The following is a 19,097-nucleotide window of genomic DNA, read 5'->3' as shown; positions in this document are numbered from 1 at the left end:
ATAGTTCCCCTAAGCATGTGACTGATATTTAGAGAGGAATAAGTGTATCTCTAAGGAACATGGTGGCTCAGTGGTTAAGATGCTGAGCTTGTCGATCAGAAAGGTAGGCAGTTTGGCGGTTTGAATCCCTAGCGCCACATAACGGAGAGAGCTCCCATTACTTGTCCCAGCTTCTGCCAACCTAGCAGTTCAAAAGCATGTTTAAAAAAATGCAAGTAGAAAAATAGGGACTACTTTGGTGAGAAAGTAACAGCATTCCATGTGCCTTCGGCATTTAGTCATGCCAGCCACATGACCACGGGAACATCTTCAGACAGCACTGGTTCTTCGGCTTTGAAACGGAGATGAGCACCACCCCTTAGAGTCAGGAACGACTAGCACGTATGTGCGAGGGGAACCTTTACCTTTTTAATTGTATCTCTCTCAGGTTTCCACTTAAAACTAGGACACTGTGATCCATTCTTAAGAGAATTTCCATACATACATTATATCTGTCTCACCTGAATTAAGGACAGGATTATTGACTCTTTACATAACCAATCCACAAGTATACTAGTGACCACAGAATGGTCACTATTCCTCGGTGGTGGATATGGAAGGTGAAGGAAATCTATATTTAGATTTCTGAATTTTTAGATAAGAAAAACTTAGAAATACACTTAGAAATATATCTTCTATCATATGGAAGTAGAACTGGCACTTAAGATTTAATGATTTATCTAGTCTTTTCATTTATACAGCCACCCACTTACCAAACAACTCTGGGTCACTAACAACAGATTAAAAATATCAAATACAAAAGAATGTGATAACAATATAATAAAATAGAATATATTAAGGTAAGAGCCACAAAGACAATTCATATATTTACAAATGGACTTACATTTATCATTTATTAATTTTAGGGATTATCCTGTAGTCCAATTATCTGTAGGAGTAACAAACAAAAAACTAGAAATAGTAGGCATGGAGCTTTTATTTTAGTGTCCAATCTGAAGTGGCAATACAGTGTGCAAATTGAGTCTCAAATAAGGTCCGGTTTTGAATAGACATACAACACAGAATTACTCTTTAATCATCAAAATTCAAGCCTCAACAAAAAATGTAAATCCTTAACATATCTGCAGAGCACTCCTTAAAACTTGGTTAAAAAAGAACTGGGGCTGTATTTTTAATTTATCCCAATATCCAGAGAATCCTTGTGAGTGTTGTTTTTGCCTTCTGCAGCCAACCAAATACATCTTAGCCACTTTCCTGACATGAATACAGCATGCTAATTCTTTTCAGCCTAGTTTTCCCACAATTAAGTTTGCACCACTTTCAGCCAAAATGTGTTTTTTTTTCCCCTTCTTGGATTTTCCTAGGGACAAGGCAATAAGAATTTCTTCTTTCTACTACATTTCTTAAAAGGGTTATTTGAGTAAAGATTAGTGTTTATAAAAAATGAAAGAAAGCCACAGCTAGAGCTCAGGTCCAGTATTACAAAGGTACACCTAATACCATAGTACCAACCCTAAAACCTAAATGCTAATCCATGTTTCAGATTTAGATTTACTGCACAACCTTTGGAACATAAGCATATTAAAAAAAATTATAAAGCAAATAAGCTACTGAATGCCTTACCACCCAATGAGACAGGTCAGCAGAGTTAAGGCTAACTACATACCCAGAAAATAAAATGGTGAAAAGAATTGTTTTTTATCAGTGCGGCTGAATTATATTTGTCTAATTTAAAGCATGCTCTGCCAAGGGCTACATAACTGATGAAGTATTAACATCATATTTGTAGGGCAGCATCTATCTGCATATTATAACCACACTGTATAGAATATGTGTAGCTATATTGCTTTCATTGAATACTACAGGGACATTAGATTAGCAGTACATTTTTTTCTGTTTTAGGCAGTTTATTGCTGCAACCACATTTTCCAATTCAGTGTTCCAAATGTGGTTGGTCCAGACTATGGAAATTGTAATCTATTAACATCTAGAGAGCTTCACTTTGAGAAAGACTATCTCATAGCCTTTTAATAATATAAGTAAAATAATATAATTGTCTCTGTGCTATTTAATTCATTTTGTTCAGCTTGTCCTATTTTCTCCTAGAAAGGACTTGTATAAATACAATCAGGAATGTAGGCAATTCAGAGACAATATCTATTACATTTAGATGCTTCCCATCTCCCTGATAAGGCAACTCTGGGCAGCTTACAAACACTAAAAAGATGAACAAAAAACAATTAAAAATTTAAACCTATGCAAAAAACCTAAACCAAGGACATAAATGGTCCATAAATCTTCTTACCCCATCAACTACCTCCGGCAAGGAGGGTCCCTCAGAGCCCCAAGCCAACTAGCAAAAACAAATTTAAAATCCCTTCTGGAAGGCGAAAAGGATGGGAACAGTATTTACCTAGTGTTCCCAAGGCTGGAGCCACAGTCCTCTTCTTAACCCTGCCCACCAGAATTCATTAGCAGGCAATGTCCAAAGCAGGCCCCTTCCACTAGAGTGATGGGCTAGCCCAGTGGTTCCCAACATGGGACCCAGGACCCACAGGGGGCAATTTGATTTTGAATGAGGGCAATTTTAACCTTGTTTAAACCAAGTTAATGGCCTTTTATGCTTTCTCAGGGTGAGTAGAGTTCACTTTTTGATTAAAGTAAGAATTATGTGTCACTGGAGGACATCAGGTTTTTAAAGATGCTTAGATGGGGCTTAGGTGACCAAAAAAAGGTTGGGAACCACTGGGCTAGAGTGAGACAGCTCCTCGGATACCATGAACCCATGCCATGTAGTACTTTAAAGGCAAAACCCAACAACTTGAATTGGATGAAGAAACTGAAAACCAATGCAGCTTGTGCAACAGTGGTGTTATATGGGCCATCCTAAGGGTCCCCAGAACTGTGCATAATGCAGCATTTTTCAGCAGCTGTAGCTTTGCAGTAATCCAATTAAGAAATGCCAAGTGCAGAAAATAGTCAAGACTGAAAAATATTGTATTATTTTGAGAATTAGTGTCCTATAATGTGAACGTAGGAATCTCCAAGTAGAAATAACATAGCATAAAATAAGCTTTTAACTCAATTTAATTGTTTTTAAGTCTTATTTCCAGAACTTTTCTTATTACAATTTCTAGGCATGACACTAGTAGAATTCTCAATAACAGATATACTGATTACATTCACAAATCTCATCTGAGATTTTATAGTCTATTGATTTACATCTGTCCTATTCCTAGACAGAAAGAAAATATTTCTAGTTCTCAGAAACTGATCTAACTGTTATAATGATATTCCATGTTTCATCCTATATGCTGAATTCAATTATGGGAAATTCTGCTAGGGGCAATTTACAGTGCTTTGAGAGGTGAATTTAAGAAGCCTGGCACTGCATTTCTCATTGGACATTAATGCTGGGTAATGCTGTCTTCAGAAAGCCCATGTTGCTCATATTATTATAATAAGAAAAAAAGTCAAATATTTAACTGAGGGTGATATAGCAATCTGAGAGAAGGCAAGAGATAGAGAGAATGGCTTGAATAAAAAGCTTGGGATATACGGTGTGGAGAACTAAGGATAAGGCTTCCAAATCTAAACTACATGAGAACACTTCTGTCTCTAAGAATTGCACAGAAGAAACTTTTATGTGGATTTATTAACCTTTCCAACATTTAAAGTGGCAATCCTAAGGGGATGACGAGAGTCAAGACCTAGTAAATAATGTGGGATACTACATCATCAGGGAATTTTTTCAGCCAAGATTCTCTAATAAAAATAAGTTATTTAACATTAGTAAGTGACTGGCTTGCCAAAAATAGAAAGCCCTTATTTTCTATGTTGGCTCAGGAGAATTCTCTTGTTCCCTGAATCAAAATACAGAAACATCTGCAGTAGCAGGATAGGATTCTTGATAGGAAAATATATTGGGGCTCAGTATGGAAAGCGGCCTTTGCATACACTATACACTATAAATTAATATATACTATATACTATATATTATATATATTTTCATAGATTTTCATGGTTGTAGGTATGCCGGTCTTGTTGTATTCGGGTCTTTTCCTGTATAAGATTGAGATTGTCTTGGCAATGTTTTGGCGAGGTCTCACTCGCCATCTTCAGGCTGGTGTTTTCGGCTTTGTTTCCTTTTGATAGAGCCACCACAAGAATGTGACAGGCATAGTATATCCCGACATTACCATTTTTTAAAATTTATGTACCATATGTCTTTGTCACATGAAAGTGATTCTGAGACAATGCAATGAATGCAGTGCATTCAATACGATCTTCTATGAAATCTTAATAGAGCTGATTAGCAGTGTTCCATTATTTGAGGGGCTGCCACAAAGAAGAGGGGATCAACCTAGTTTCCAAAGAACCATAAGGCAGGACAAGAAACAATGGATGGAAACGCATCAAGGAGAGAAACAACTAGAACTAAGGAGAAATAGTGAGAACAATTAAACAGTCAAACAGCTTCCAATCTGTTCTTAAAAACCTCCAGTGATGGAGCATCCACAATTTCTGAAGGCAAGCCTTTCCACTGGTTAATTGTTCTCTCTGTCAGAGAATTTCTCCTTAGTTCTAGGTTGGTTCTCTCCTTGATTAATTTCCATCCATAGCTTCTTGTCCATCAAATATTGGAACACTGCTACCATGTCACTCCAATCCCCCTTTTCACTAGACTAGACATACCCAATTCCTACAGCCATGCATCATATGTTTTAGCCTTCAGCCCCCTAATCATCTTTGATAATCTTCTCTGCACTCTTTTCAGAGTCTCAACGTCTTTTTTATATTGTGGCAACCAAAACTGGATGCAGTTTACCAAGGCATTATACCATTGGAATTGCTACCATTGGAAGAATACACACTTGGTTCTATCCAGCAAACTTATGTCAATGGCACTCCATGAAGCTATAAAGAAGTCTTGGGCTGCAAAGAGTGCAGGGCTCCATTCTAGGCCCTCTGCTGCTTAGCCTATTTATAAATGACTTGGCTGAGAGACTAGAAGATATAATTACGGGCAGTTCTTGTTTAGCAACTGCCTCATTAAGCAACCATGGTGATGGAAAAAGTAATTTTATAGCTGATCCTCTTATTGATGATTTTCAAAGATCCATAAAGCAAAATTAAGCTGAAGTAAGATCCTAAGCACAGTGGCAGTTTCACTTAGTGACTGCTTCACTTAATGATCCAATTGTGGGTCCCAATAGTGGTTGCTAAACGATGACTACTTATACCAAATTTGCAGGTAACACAAAGACAGGAGAGGAAACAAAGATCTTATAAGAACATATCAGAAATTGGGAGACTCTTGAGGATACGGAATTTAAATATGAAGCAAAGCTCTACATTTGAGCATGAAAAATTAAATCCCAAAGATGAAAGAGAGCAGCCAGATAAACAGCCAGTTGCACAGGCTGGAGAAGAAGCTCAGCTGCAGCCAGTCAGTCAAATAGAGGAATTGCCACTCCACCCAATCCCAGATCACCTAGAGTTGAGCAGAGGGAGGAGCAACAGAGGTTGGTGAGTCTATTCATGAGAAGGCAGCCTCAACCCTCCTAATGAGGCATACTGGTTGGCACCTATTTACTTCAGTGCTTGGAACCATTCATAATCCTTCAATATGTGAATACTATTGACACTTTGCCTTGAATTCGTTTAGAGATGTTGCCATCATCATTCCTTGAACCCATTGAAGTCAAATTGCCTTTGTTGTGCCTTGAACCTGTGGGAATAATGTTGCCTCAATCGTGCCTCAAACCCATTAAAGCCAAATTGCCTGCACTGTGCCTGGAATATGGAGAGTTGTGGTTGCTTTCATTGGGCCTTGCAATCAGTGGTTGCAGTTGTCCTGCCTGAAATCCAATGATTCATCCTTCTGTCATCTTGCCTGGGGTTCTTAGTTCCTCTTGTTGGCATTATGCCAATGCCTGCACCTTTTCTTGCCCCTGTTGCTTTCACTACATCCAGTCAGCGATTTTCAGAAAGGTTGCTTGAAACTAATTCTAAAAACTGCACACAGAGTTGGGACCTAGGAAATGACTATGGGGTTGGTTATGTGAAATAAACATGTGTAAGCCCGCTCATGGTGTATGAGTGTGTGTGTACTGGGACAGGACACTAGGACTGGAAACATTATTCTAGTAGTTGAGCTGTGGTAGCTCAGTGGTTAGAATGCAGTACTGCAGGCTGCTTCTGTTGACTGCTTGCTGCCAGCACTTTGGCAGTTCAATTCTCACTGGCTCAAGGTTGACTCATCCTTCCATCCTTCCAAGGTCAGTAAAATGAAGATTCAGATTGTTGTTGGGGACAATATGCTGACTCTTTAAACCACTTAGAGAGGGCTGTAAAGCACTGTAAAGTGGTATGTTATTACTGGTAGTTCTTTCATGGCAAGCATAGGAGTAATTGAATTCAGTGTTAGCATGTAATATGGTGGAGTAAGAATCTGCTTTATGCAGAGATTCATGCAGATGTGTTGAGATTTTGTCAAAGAAATAAAAATGTAAAGTGAAACACTATCAGAGGACAATAGCATCCACCCATTACATCAGCAAATTCCTTGGTTAACGTGAGACATCTGCTCGTAAATTTATCAAAACATTTTAGCTAAGAAAGGCTTGGGAAAGTGTTGCCACTGAAGGGAATTGCTCCAGGACTCTGCCCCACCCCCTAAACATAATTGAGTTTTTAGTCACAGGCAAAAAGATTAGTATTTATTATAATTTAACAGAAAGAGAGCAAGGAAGGGACTTTCCGGATGTATATTTTGCTTTCTGAAGAATCCTACCTTCCCATATAAAATGACAAAAACAAACACAATGAAGGTCACAGCTTAGTAATGTATTTTCCGTATTATCTCATTCAGGAAAACAAGAGAGAAACAAAAATATTTTGTTTATAAGAGACAATTACCTTCACAGAGGTTTTCTTGGCCATGTCCTCTCTTTTTTTCAGACATCTTCTTCCATAGTTCAACACAGAACATAGAATGTTCCTATAGTCACTGTCATACAGATTTAGAACATAAAGCTGTAGGACTGGAAGAGACCTCGGAGATCTTCTAGTCCAGCCCCCTGCTCAAGGCAGGATCATATGGTTTACGTGTTTTATATTCAGGCTAACCTATACTATATCATAATTTTTTTATTCCCTTAATTCTGTGTGTGCATCATAATATTTAAGAAAGAAAAAAAATAAAAAGAGGGAATACAGCTACTCAATTGATATTCATCATGCTAGCTAGCCTAGCATAAGGATAAGCTATTTCTATTCTACAGTAAGCAACAAGAGCCAGTTTGGTCTAAGCATGCAGAGTACAGCACAGGTAGTCCTCATCTTATGACCACAATTGATCCCAAAATTTCTGTTGCTAAGTAAGACATTTGTTAATGGGTTTTGCCCCATTTTATGACTTTTCTTCCCACAGTTGTTAAATGAATCATTGTGGTTGTTAAGTTAGTAATATGGTTGTTAAGTGAATCTGGCTTTCCCATTGACTATGCCTGTCAGAAGATGGTGAAGGGTGATCACATGACCCCGGAACATTGCAACATAAACATGAATCAGTTGCCAAGCAACTGAATTTTGATCACGTGACCATGGGTATGCTGTGAAAGTCATATGTGTGAAAATCAGTCATAAGTCACATTTTAGTGCTGTTGTAATTTTGAATAGTCACTAAATGAACTGTTGTAAGTTGAGGACCACCTGTATTGTAGCATAGCACAATCAGATAGAGAGATATTACAATTTCCTAAGCTGTACATTTAGTAAATCTATATATTAGGATTCCAACCTGTTTATCTTGTAGAGTTGCGTATGCTTCAACAATTATTCAAAAGTGCTTCAGACCCAGTGGTGGGATTCCAAATTTTTTCCTACCGGTTCAGTGAGAGAGTGCTTTGCACATGTGTATGGCACTCAAAGACCTCCTTTGGTGTCAACACTGGTGAGTTGTTTTTTAGCTCAGCTGAGGCGCTGCAATCCACTCTGCCACACAAATCAGCTGAGGGAATATAGGACAGGGAACGATGGGAACCAGTGGTGGGTTTCAAATTTTTTTAGAACCTCTTCTGTAGGTGTGGCCTGCTTTGTGGGAGTAGCTTGCCAGCCATGTGACTGGGTGGGAGTGGCTTGCTCGCCATGTGACTGGGTGGGCGTGGCTTGGCAGTCATGTGACTGAGTGAGCATGGCCAACTTGTAAAATGTGGTAAAACTCACTTAACAATGCTCTTGCCTAGCAACCAAAATGTTGGCTCAGAAACTCTGGCATTTGAAGCACGCAAGTCTTAAAGCTGCACCCTCCTTTAGGAAAAAAAAACCCCAAGGGTGTTCAAACTTGACAGCTTTAAGACTTGTGGACTTCAACTCCCAGAATTCCTCCTCCAATTATGTTGGCTCAGGAACTCTGGCACTGAAGCACGCAAGTCTTAAAGCTGTCAAGTTACAAGACCATTGCACCCCTAACCCTTTAAAAAAAAACAGGGGTGTTCAAACTTGACAGCTTTAAGACTTGTGGACTTCAACTCCCAGAATTCCTCCTCTCGCTCTTCATCTTGATGATGTGTGGACAGGCGGGGGGAGGGAGCTGGAACCGGTTCTAAACAGCACTGTAGATATGTGGAACCTCTTCTATAGAAGTTAGAACTGGCAGGAACCCACCCCTGATGGGAACGCAAGGGCAGGGCCAATCTGAGGTGGTATTTGCCGGTTCTTTGAACTACTCAAAATTTCCACTACTGAACCAGCTGAATACAACTTCTGTTCAGACCTTGTTATACATTCAGGTAGCCTGACTTTCTGAGTCTGAAGTTATTGCTTTTTTAAAAATCCATGGTTTTAAGTTAGTGCAATTCTTAAAGCAGCAATACCTTTTTATCAAATTCATATGCCCACCCCAACTCACTAAAGGTGACTTGAGGCAACATACAATAAAGAAATAAAACAATCAGACTTGCATTAAAAATTTAATTTTTTTCAGAAAGATGCAGCAATGCAAGATTTATAGACCTTCTTCCACAATATGTGCTGCTATAATCACAAATGTAACATAATTTACTCCACTGATGAGCCACCCTATTCATCTGATTTGTTTCAATGTTTTAAAAATAATAATTCTAATTGTAATGTAACTTCTGAAGAAATATTTTATATAACTTCAACTTATCCTTCAGGCTTCAACTTCCCCTTTCTAAAGTCCCTAAAACTTGGCTAGCTTAGTAGGAGTCCCATTTCTTGGGTTAATTCTGCTGCGTTGTTATAAAGATTTCAAGGGGTTTGCATTCAACCAATTCATATGATGCAGCTGCTCTCTCAGGTGACCACAGAATAAACGAATACAATAAAAGCACAGAAGAATTAGTCTTCATCCCAAAGCTCCTTACTGCTAGTAATGGCTTTTATAGTTTAGGGAGTTTACAGTTCTGTAGAGAAGCAAAATTAACCAATATGCATCCTGAAATAAACTACATGTGCAAAATCAAAAAGTCCGTAAGAGAAAGGAAAATCTGGAATTTCAACTTAGCATCTTGCAAATTACCGGTAGATAGGAAAACCCTTAGCAATCTAGAACAGGGGTTCACAACACCTGGTCCATGCCAGAAACAGCCAGAAACAGCTCCGTGCAAACAACCAAAGCCCATCTGTGGGATGCAGGCACGCCCCCTCCTGTCCACAGAAAAACATCTCTCCACAGAACCGGTCCCTGATGCTAGTTGGGGGCCACTGAACTAGATACTCTAATGAAAGAATGAAAAAACTAGAAGGAGTTTGGGACAATTTTCTTTACAGTGATTTTACATTGAATAGGAGTCACACTTCAAGCTAAGCTATAATTTATTAAACCTTATTTGACTGAATAAACCACAATTTGTTGAGTTTAAATTGCTATACCAGAAAATGTCATTGGATTCATGTAGCATTGTAAGCCCAAATCAAACAAACCATATTATAGGCTACTACAGGGGTACCAAATTCAAGGCTCTGATTCTGCCCAGTGTGCTTGGATGTGGCAGGCCTCCCAAGCTCATTTTTTGCTGGCAGAGAGTTGCAGGAGGCTGGTGCAGCTGAAAATGGAGTTTGGGAATCTGTTTTCACTGGCAGAGCGCTCAAGCCACCACAGGCGCTCCTCACACGAGTGACATCGAGCTGGCCACGCCCCCCACCCACCCACCCGAGGTCAAACATAATCCTGATGTGACCTTCAATGAAATAGAGTTTGACACCCTGTGTTAGTACAAAGCATGATCTGAGCAACTGTAACAAATAAAGGATATTAGATAACAGTTTAAAATCACTCTGTGTCACTGTATAGAAGAAATAGGAGGTGATTGTTACCATTGGTTCTCACTTGAGGAAGTGAGCATGTATTTCTTTATGATAATCATGTTGCTATCACAGCTCTATGACAGCCAATAGGACAAACATTCCTTATTCTGATGCTTCTTCTTGTCAATAACTAACTAGTGTACTCCAGATTTGTGACGGTTGGTATAGATATCTACATCCCCACCCTGATGCTGTGTAAATAGGATCCAACTAATTTTTATGCATTTGCACAAAATACTTTCATCTTTGAGTTCTTCCAGTAAAAAAGATTTGGCAGTGATCCTATCTTTATTTAGATAAATAAATTCAAGGATAGGATGGCACAATAAAAGTAATAAATAAAAAAATAAGTAATGCAAATAAGAGTAATGAATGATGGCGCACTAAGTAGCCAAATTTGAGCAAACAGTTTCTTTCAAGTTCAGGCATTTCTTTCCGTTGTTTTTGAAATCATAATGGCATTTCCTTTAAAATAAAATACAGCAAATCCTTTTCAAGGATTCTATTTTGCCATTGTATTTAATTGCAAAGAGAACTATGAATAGATCTGTTCTGGCAACCTTGTCTGAAGCATCAACCCCTTGGGGCACTGACTCCTCCCTTTAAGACATGTATTTTGTCAGAGTTGAAGAGCTATAAAAAGTTACTTGTTTTGTAAACCAGCATGCAGTTTAGTCTGCTTTAAATAAAGTATCAAACTGCAACAAGTCTCCATGGAAACATGTAACCTTCATCAGCTAGAAATTTGGATCAGCCTCTTCCCCTTTTGATTTTAGAAAAGAATGGCAGTGTTTACTAAAGAGGTGCTGGCAGGGCTGGTGGCTTAAGGAAGACCTGGCTTTTTCACAACTTTGTACTCCACAAAATGAGGAATCAAAAATAACCACTCATTAGAAATTCTGCTGCTGCTGCTGCTGCTTAATATATTGCTCTATGAAGGATAAATTAAGATCCAGTTTCCCCTCTAATTCCATATGTAAATAAGATTTGAAAACTAACATTTCAAAATAAAATATAGTATAGCGAAAACTATGGTACCAAATAAACAAATCCATCTGTTGATGATTTATTGACATCATACCAAAATAATAAGCTATGCAGCTTTTTTTAAACACCATTTTTGTAGTCTTACAAAGTACCTCCAGCTCACAACACAACAATTTGCTGGCAAAATATTCAATTTTCAGTAGTGCAATTTTTATCAGGGGTGTGTGTGTGTGTGTGTGTGTGTGTGTGTGTGTGTGTTGCTAAAACAGGTGGCCTGGGTCACACGTGTGAACACACAGCACTATGTTTTAATTTGTCCCTCCAAACCAGGGATATCCCAAAGACCCAGAATCCAAGTTATATATATTTAAAAAAAAGATTGTGAGGCCTGGCTTACTTCAAGTGATGACAATACTAGGTGATTAGGATAATTTGTTACTGGTTTGGGATTCAGTTCTTTAGCTGCTTTGCTTAATGCACTAAATTTAAAATCAGTATAGGTCATTATAACATTTTTAGGCAATATACAATTATCTCCTATTTGTTGGTTTAAAAGGCAGTAAGATTGGTAAAAAAATCTATAAACTAAGTCAAGAACAGGGCTGTCAAACTCACGGGCCATGGGCCAGATGTGCACTGCCCATGCTCGGTTTAGCAAAGGGGAGACATGTCACTTGATGACACCATGATGACGTGAGTTTGACTCCCCTGATCTAGAATTAAACTATTTTACACCAATTTGGCATGTGAAAAAAAGTGCCCCTATACCTTACTGCCTTAGTATTCCTATGCATTCACACTAGATACAAGCTGTCTATAATTTTCAGTTTAGAAACAACTTTATAAACTGGATTCACGTATGTCATAATGTGATTTGTTTGATTTTGTATTAACACACAAGCATGACTAAGGCTATAGCAGTTTAACAAGTTCAACACGTCACAGTATGTGTAGCAAACATTAACCACAGAAAAATCAAGTGGAAGTTCAGAAACAATGTTATGCCCTCAGTTACTTTCAAGTCATTTCAACTCATGTTCAGAGACATCCATGATTTTTTTTCCAAAATGATGAAAACAGTCATGCCAACATGACACTAACTCAGCCCCTTTCATATATGTGTAATGTCACAATGCATATAGAAAAGGGGCAGAGTTTGCATCACATCCATTGAATACTGCTTTTATCATTTGATTCTTTCATGGACACTTCTTACATTACTCACATTTTTATATTTTATATTTTTCTCTTCCACACTTCCCAGTAGAATAGATCTTGTTTCTTTTTAGCTTCCACCTTTACTGGCTATGAAAACTAGCAGAGTGGGAAATTCATAGCCATAACATTTAGAAATCAAAAGATCATACATTGTCACATATTAGGGGCATGTGGAGAATTTTCTGGTCGAGACACACAAATTGGCATTTGTGTTTTCAAGAAAAGGCCAGCTGCCTTTTGGCAGTGGATTCTGAATTGACATGCCTACTCCTACAGAGCAAATAAAGCCCAGTAATAAAAGTTCTTTAAAGGACTTTGAACTTCTCCTTCACCCTTGTGCATCTTCTGATATAACATCATTGAAAGAATATTGTAGTCTAATATTACTCAAGTAAAACTGCAACTCTCAGAATTATTTCAGTATATAAGATTTTATCCGTTTTCAGCAGCAACAGAATACTTAAACTAGACATGAATAAGTGTCCTTTTCTAGGCTCTTTAAATCTCAATTTAGAAACAAACAAACAAACCTTTCGATGGGAGTTACCCAGTAACTATTTTGGAAACCAAAAGTTAACTAATGCCACACACATAAAGTAGCAATGAAATATTAAGTAATAAAAATATCTACAAAATACTTCCATATAGGCAGCAGATTGAAAAGAAGGGTTACCATTAATTTTTAGGTGCATCAGAGGCTTCCAGTCTATAGCATAGTTTTGATTTTATATTCATTTCAGGGGTCAAAACTTTATTTACCTGAAAACTGTTACCTTCATGCTTGCTTCATTCCTAGTCCATGAAAATGCTTCCACCCACATGTTTTTCTCTGTAGTTTGTTCTGCATGCCATGCATGCCATTTACTTCCCATGTGGTTTATGGTTTAAGCTTGCAAAGATTTCACTAGCATGGGAACAAACTGAGATGGCTGGATTCCAAATATTCTGGAAGGTTTTTACACCAATATGAAACTAGCACAACTTTGGGATTAGGAAATTGTATTCTTTATAAAGAACTATGGTGCTGGAGAAGACTCCTGAGAGTCCCTTGGACTGCAAGATGATCAAACTGGCCAGTCCTAGAGTAGATCAACCCTGACTACTCTTTAGAAGGCCAGATGAAACTTAAATACTTTGGCCACCTAATGAGAAGAAAGGACTCACTGGAGAAGAACCTAATGCTGGGAAAAATTGAGGGCAAAAGAAGAAGGGGATGACAGAGAATGAGGTGGCTGGATGGAGACACCGAAGATGTTGGTGTGAGCTTAAATGGACTCCAGAGGATGGTAGAGGACAGGAAGGCCTGGAGGAACATTGTCCATGGGCTCGGACGTGACTTTGCAACTAACAACAACAATAAAGACTGTCATTTGAAGAACCTTCATACCAGGATTTTATCCTAGTTTGGAACCAGCTGCATAACTACCTGAATTTAGAATTAACCATTCTTAAAGCAATCCTACCTGTTGCTACTATTTACTAGAAATTGAAGCAAAGCTCCTATATTCTTTGCAACAATATGACTCTGTGGAGTTTGCGGACAGTGTCACTGGCTCTACAGGCCTCAAAGCATCACTATTCTGTTTCTGGTATCTTTCCATAGATAGGCATTGTTTAGAATATATCTTCCTTTCTCTCCCATGAGAGCTACCATAGCAACAAACAACTATGATTCACCAACTATTGGAAAAAATCCTAGTTTCAAACATTCTCACATGTTAATCTTCTCCCTACCACACTACAGGCATAATGGCAACTTTACCTTTAGAAATATTGGTAGCAATTGCTTTGATTTTATTTTTGGAAAAAAATAAGACAATTGTATACAACAAGTACTGAAAATATGAGTGTAATAAACATGAGACCAATATATTTTACTTCCTATAGAGTGGTAATAAGGGGATTCTTTCAGGGTATCCATTTGCTCAGGAAAATGATTGACATTTTTGTATTGTTCCCTTGGTCAGCTAAAGAATGCACAGATTGGCATGAAATGTTCTTTCGGGGTACGGAAGTCATCAGGTCAGCTTCAAAGTGATTTGTGGGGAATGGAAACCTTGTAGTTTGCAAATGCTCATAAAAATTAAAAATGAATAAATTATTTCCAGTATTATATGCCTGACAGGCAACTATCAAATTAAAAGGTTAAAACTAATGAAATGGCAAAAACTTTCAGCTGAGACCACTCAGTAACCAAAACATATTGCAAGGAAGGAGTTAATAACATGAAATAATTTTGGGTGAGAAGGGAGATCAATAGATGGGTTTGATGCTCAGTGATCTTGAAACTGACCATAACAGATTTTAAAAACTATTTATCTGTTAGATATATATTCTGCCTTTGGGAGAAGAACTGCAGGGTACTGTAGGAAGTACTGTAGGAAGCACTTCCTTATGTTTTTCCACAGAAATATCGTATAAGATAGGATAAAGCTGAGGAAAAAAAGCAACTGAACCAAAGTCAGTGGCAGAAGAGAGCTCTCCCAATCTTAGTCTACCATTTAACCACTATAAAATCTGAATAACTAGTTACTGTGCTAAAAAATATCATCCCATTATATATATATATATATATATATATATATATATATATATATATATATATATATATATATATATATATATATATATATATATTTACATATGCATGTAAGTTAGACATACAAACAGAGGAATCATGCTTAAGTAAATTTCAGATTCTTTTCCTTATTTAATCTATAACCTGCAGGTAAATACACTGGGTGGAGCAGTAGTATTAGCACATAACTTTAGCCTATGCAACACTATTCAGAAGTAATATCCCCTGAAAACAACCGGGCAAGCTTCCAACTATTGACATTCTAGGACTAAAGTGGTGTTAAAACTTATTTTTTCTAGTTTTTTCCTCCCCAGAAAAATCTGCCCTGACTTCACAAAAGTTAATGTGCTGCGTTACAGAACTTTCCAGCTACCATTAACCATAATGCCACTGTCACAAAGTAGGTGTGCCATTCATATACGTGCAGAAGGACAGGACCCAGTGCAAACAATTCGGATTTGTAAGGCTGGTCGTTAACTATTTTGCAAAGTAACCCCAAAGCACGGCGAGGGGACAAGTCATTTGGTCAGTGTTCTCGCTGTTTTAAATTCAATACTGTGTTTAAATCTAATCCGTTCTGGACTGGAACTGTGTAAATCCGCCGACAAATTTCATGCCCGTGTTACAAACGAGAACTCAGGGCTCTAGAAAATCTGACTATCGGGAATACGCTGCTAACAGAGGCTGCCGGGCGCAGTTACCGAGAGAGTAACGCCACACTCACCAATATCTGAGTTACAGAAGGCATCCTGGGGATGAACTGGGACGCAGGTACAAGCTTCGACCATCAGCTCAGTCAGGCTCCAGCTGCAGAGCAGCAAGAAAACATTCAGCACCCGCCCTGACATATTGGGTCGCGACTGCTGTTACAGGAGTACCGTTCTTCCCCTGCTCCTCGGTCTCCACCCACGTGGAGAATAGTTAAGAAGTAGAGGGAGATGCTGTTTAGAAAGAAAGAAAGAAAAATGTAGTTGCAATTCTGCTTCGTCCGGACGCTCCTTCCCGTGTTTGGCGAGGCTAGGCGAGCGAGTTCTGAACTGCAGCAAGACTTTTTTTGCGCGCGGTTCCGCTCCTATTAAAAGTGCAGCCTCGACTTTCCTCTCCGCGCGTTTGACGCTCCCCAGCCACTCTCGCGCGCGCCTCTGCGTTCTTTGGCGGCTGCAGGGAATTATAGCCTTGAGCGCGCCCCACACGGCTATTGGGGTGCCGCCTCCCGGACCAATCGGAGCCCCGCATTACCTCATTCCTCAGGAAAGGGGAGAGGCTACCAAAAAAAAAACCCACCCTGGTTGGAGGCGGGGTCCTACCAAGGGATTCAGTTCCATATAGGGAATAATCTGTATTCTCTGTATTCTCCGTATGTGGCAGTTGGGGCTAACAAGCAGGATTTCTGTTGACAGTTACTAAAGGGGAACAGGAAGGACAAGTAGAGACTAGACTATGGCACGGATGATGAAGAACGTTAGAAGGAAGCTTTGATAAACATGCAGGAGAAGGAAACCAGTAACTGCTGGTCCTGTTGGCTATTTTTTTTAATCTATACATTCAAATTTTAATTATTTCCCAACTTCACAGCAGTTTACACTTTCAAATATGGCCATGCAGATTTTGGTCTAAAAAGTCACCACATAAAATGGAAAAAAAAGAGGGAAGGAGAAAGAATAGTCACATCAGATAGTCAAGTGCTATTCATCTGTAGAGCTGAAAAGTCTGAAAGGCATTTTAGTCCTTGTTGATAGTGTTTTATTGTATATCCTGAATGGAAAAGCTTGAATGGAATCAGATTGAAAAATAGTTGGTTTCTCAGCTGAGCTAAAGGATGGCTCCTTACTAAGAAGGTTGAATGAAAAGCAATGCCTTCACTCCATATCTTTAGTTTAAATGAAGTAAAATAAGAATACTTTAATAAATGAAATAGGAATACTCCTTGAAGTAAACTTTTTTGTTACCTGTATTTCTTCCACTGCACAATCACCAGTATTCGCTACATATTCCCTGCCAATGATGGACAAGTTCTTAAAAACACCATGAAAGAACTTCCTGTTTTTGTCTCTTCAATCGGATCCTGGCTGTCCTTTTCATCTCTTCATTTTAGTCAAATAAAATGGCCACCAAAAAATTCCTTCAATTTGGAGAAAAGTTGGAAGTCATATAGTGCCAAATCTGAATGGTAGAGCAGAGATTCAAAGTGGTGAGATTCAAGTTTTTGAGTCCCTCTTGACTGGCTCGTGCAGCCTGCCATTAACATGTTAAAGAAAAATCCTTTTTATGCTTCCTGTTTCAAAGTTTTGAAGGTTGCAGTGTGGCATTCTTGAGTTGGTGGTAGCATCATTTTCCAGAAAAATGCCAATAAAACTACCTGCATTCCAAAAAAAAAAAGGTGATCATAAGAGGTCTTGCCAAAGCCTAGGTTTTGACTTTGTAAAACCTTGTGATGACTAACATTTCATTTCTGGTAGTAATAATAATGATCTTGAGTTTTATTGTCTGTCATGTTGCTGCAAAGAAATTTCTTACCTTCAATCTCATTGCATGACACAATTTGCCTGCAAATTTCAATTCCATCTATGTGCAAGAAATCAATTGCAGAACACTTCTGACATTGAAAAATATTAGTAATGTGATCCTCTGACAAACCAATCTTAACAGTAATTTCCCTTTGACTAATCTGTTTATCCATTTTTCCCATGTGAAACTAATTGGCTATTGTCAGATTGTCACGGGTTGATCACACAAATCATTACACAATTTTTACATCTTTTGGTCCAATAACAATATTACCATAAGCTGTCATCGACAACCCACAGTCGGTCATCAGTTTCAATTGGAGAGATTGAAACTGTAATCAAAAATCTATTATGTATATTCTATAAAGCTCAACTGATAAATTTTCTCTGCAGGCTTTCATTTCACAAACAACAGCAACACAAACTTTCTTACAACAACTTCATACTAAGTGAAATGAAAGGACACAAAGAACCCATCCAACATTCTAGCTTCTAAGTACAGGTAATCCTTGCCTTACAATAGTTCATTTAGTGTCTGTTTGAAGTTACAACAGCACTGAAAAAAGTGACATGACCATTTTTCACACTTACAACCATTAAGGCATCCCCATGGTCACATGATCAAAATTTATTGGCAACTGACTCGGGGGAAGCCACATTCACTTAACAATTGCAGGTATTCACTTAACAATCATGACAAAAGAGGTTTTAAAATGTGGCTTGCTAAACGAATGTCTCTGTGCTAGGAATAGAAATTTTGGGCTTAACCGTGGTCATAAATCGAGGACTATGTATACTGCCATGAGTTGGTGACTTGTAACATTGGAGGCATTATTTTTCATTCAACCTTTGGGTGTACATATACAGTAGTTAGAGAATTCTTATGTTGTACATACCAACACTATGTAGGAAGTCTGCCTTCTCTGTCTCACTACTGGAAAACAATTTGAGGTTGCCGTCATCTGATCCCATCTGTCTGAGAATGGTTTTTCTGTTCTTGTCTGTTTTTTATTTATTTATTTATTTTTATTTTTTTATTTCCTCAAGTATGCATTAGATCAGTGGTCCCCAACCCCCGGTCCGCGGACCGATGCCGGGCCGTGGAGTACCTGGCACCGGGCCGCGCAGCGGCCAGGGGCCATGATAGCTGCAGCGGCTGGGGGCCATATTTGCAACTTTGTAGTCCTCATGAATGCGCCCTTTCTCTGCCCCCCCCGCCACCCCAGATGCATGGGGCTGGGGGGCGAGGGGAGGCCCGATCTCCCCCACCCCGCCCTCTTGCTCTGCTCGCCCCGGGAGGGAGGGGGCGGCGGCGGCGGCCTCGGCCCGAACTTGGGATGCTGCTGGCGGAGGCTGCCTGGGAGGCGAAACTTTGTCCGCGGACTTGCCCGGCCCGCCTGCCCCGTGGAATGACGAGGGGGGGCAGGAGGGGGCGGCGGCGCTGCATTTTCCTCCCAAAGAGAAACTAAGGT

The 19,097-nt window shown here is 39.0% G+C and overlaps 2 protein-coding genes across 3 annotated transcripts in view; one reads left to right on the top strand and one right to left on the bottom strand.

The window, feature by feature from the left end:
- TIMP3 (TIMP metallopeptidase inhibitor 3) overlaps window positions 1–16,259 on the bottom strand; it is a 32,821-nt gene extending 16,562 nt beyond the window's left edge. The window contains exon 1 of the mRNA XM_032221729.1: window positions 15,843–16,259. Within this exon, the coding sequence (XP_032077620.1) occupies window positions 15,843–15,966 (124 nt within the window). The 5' untranslated portion in view covers window positions 15,967–16,259. The remainder of the gene's footprint in view (window positions 1–15,842) is intronic.
- Window positions 1–19,097, top strand: part of SYN3 (synapsin III) — a 178,712-nt gene that overhangs the window by 52,293 nt on the left and 107,322 nt on the right. The window lies entirely within an intron of this gene.

This window comes from Thamnophis elegans, chromosome 7 (genome assembly GCF_009769535.1).
Source record: "Thamnophis elegans isolate rThaEle1 chromosome 7, rThaEle1.pri, whole genome shotgun sequence".
NCBI lineage: Eukaryota > Metazoa > Chordata > Lepidosauria > Squamata > Colubridae > Thamnophis > Thamnophis elegans.
The sequence above is the reverse complement of the archived record's forward strand: the minus strand, read 5'-3'. Positions and strand labels throughout refer to the sequence as shown.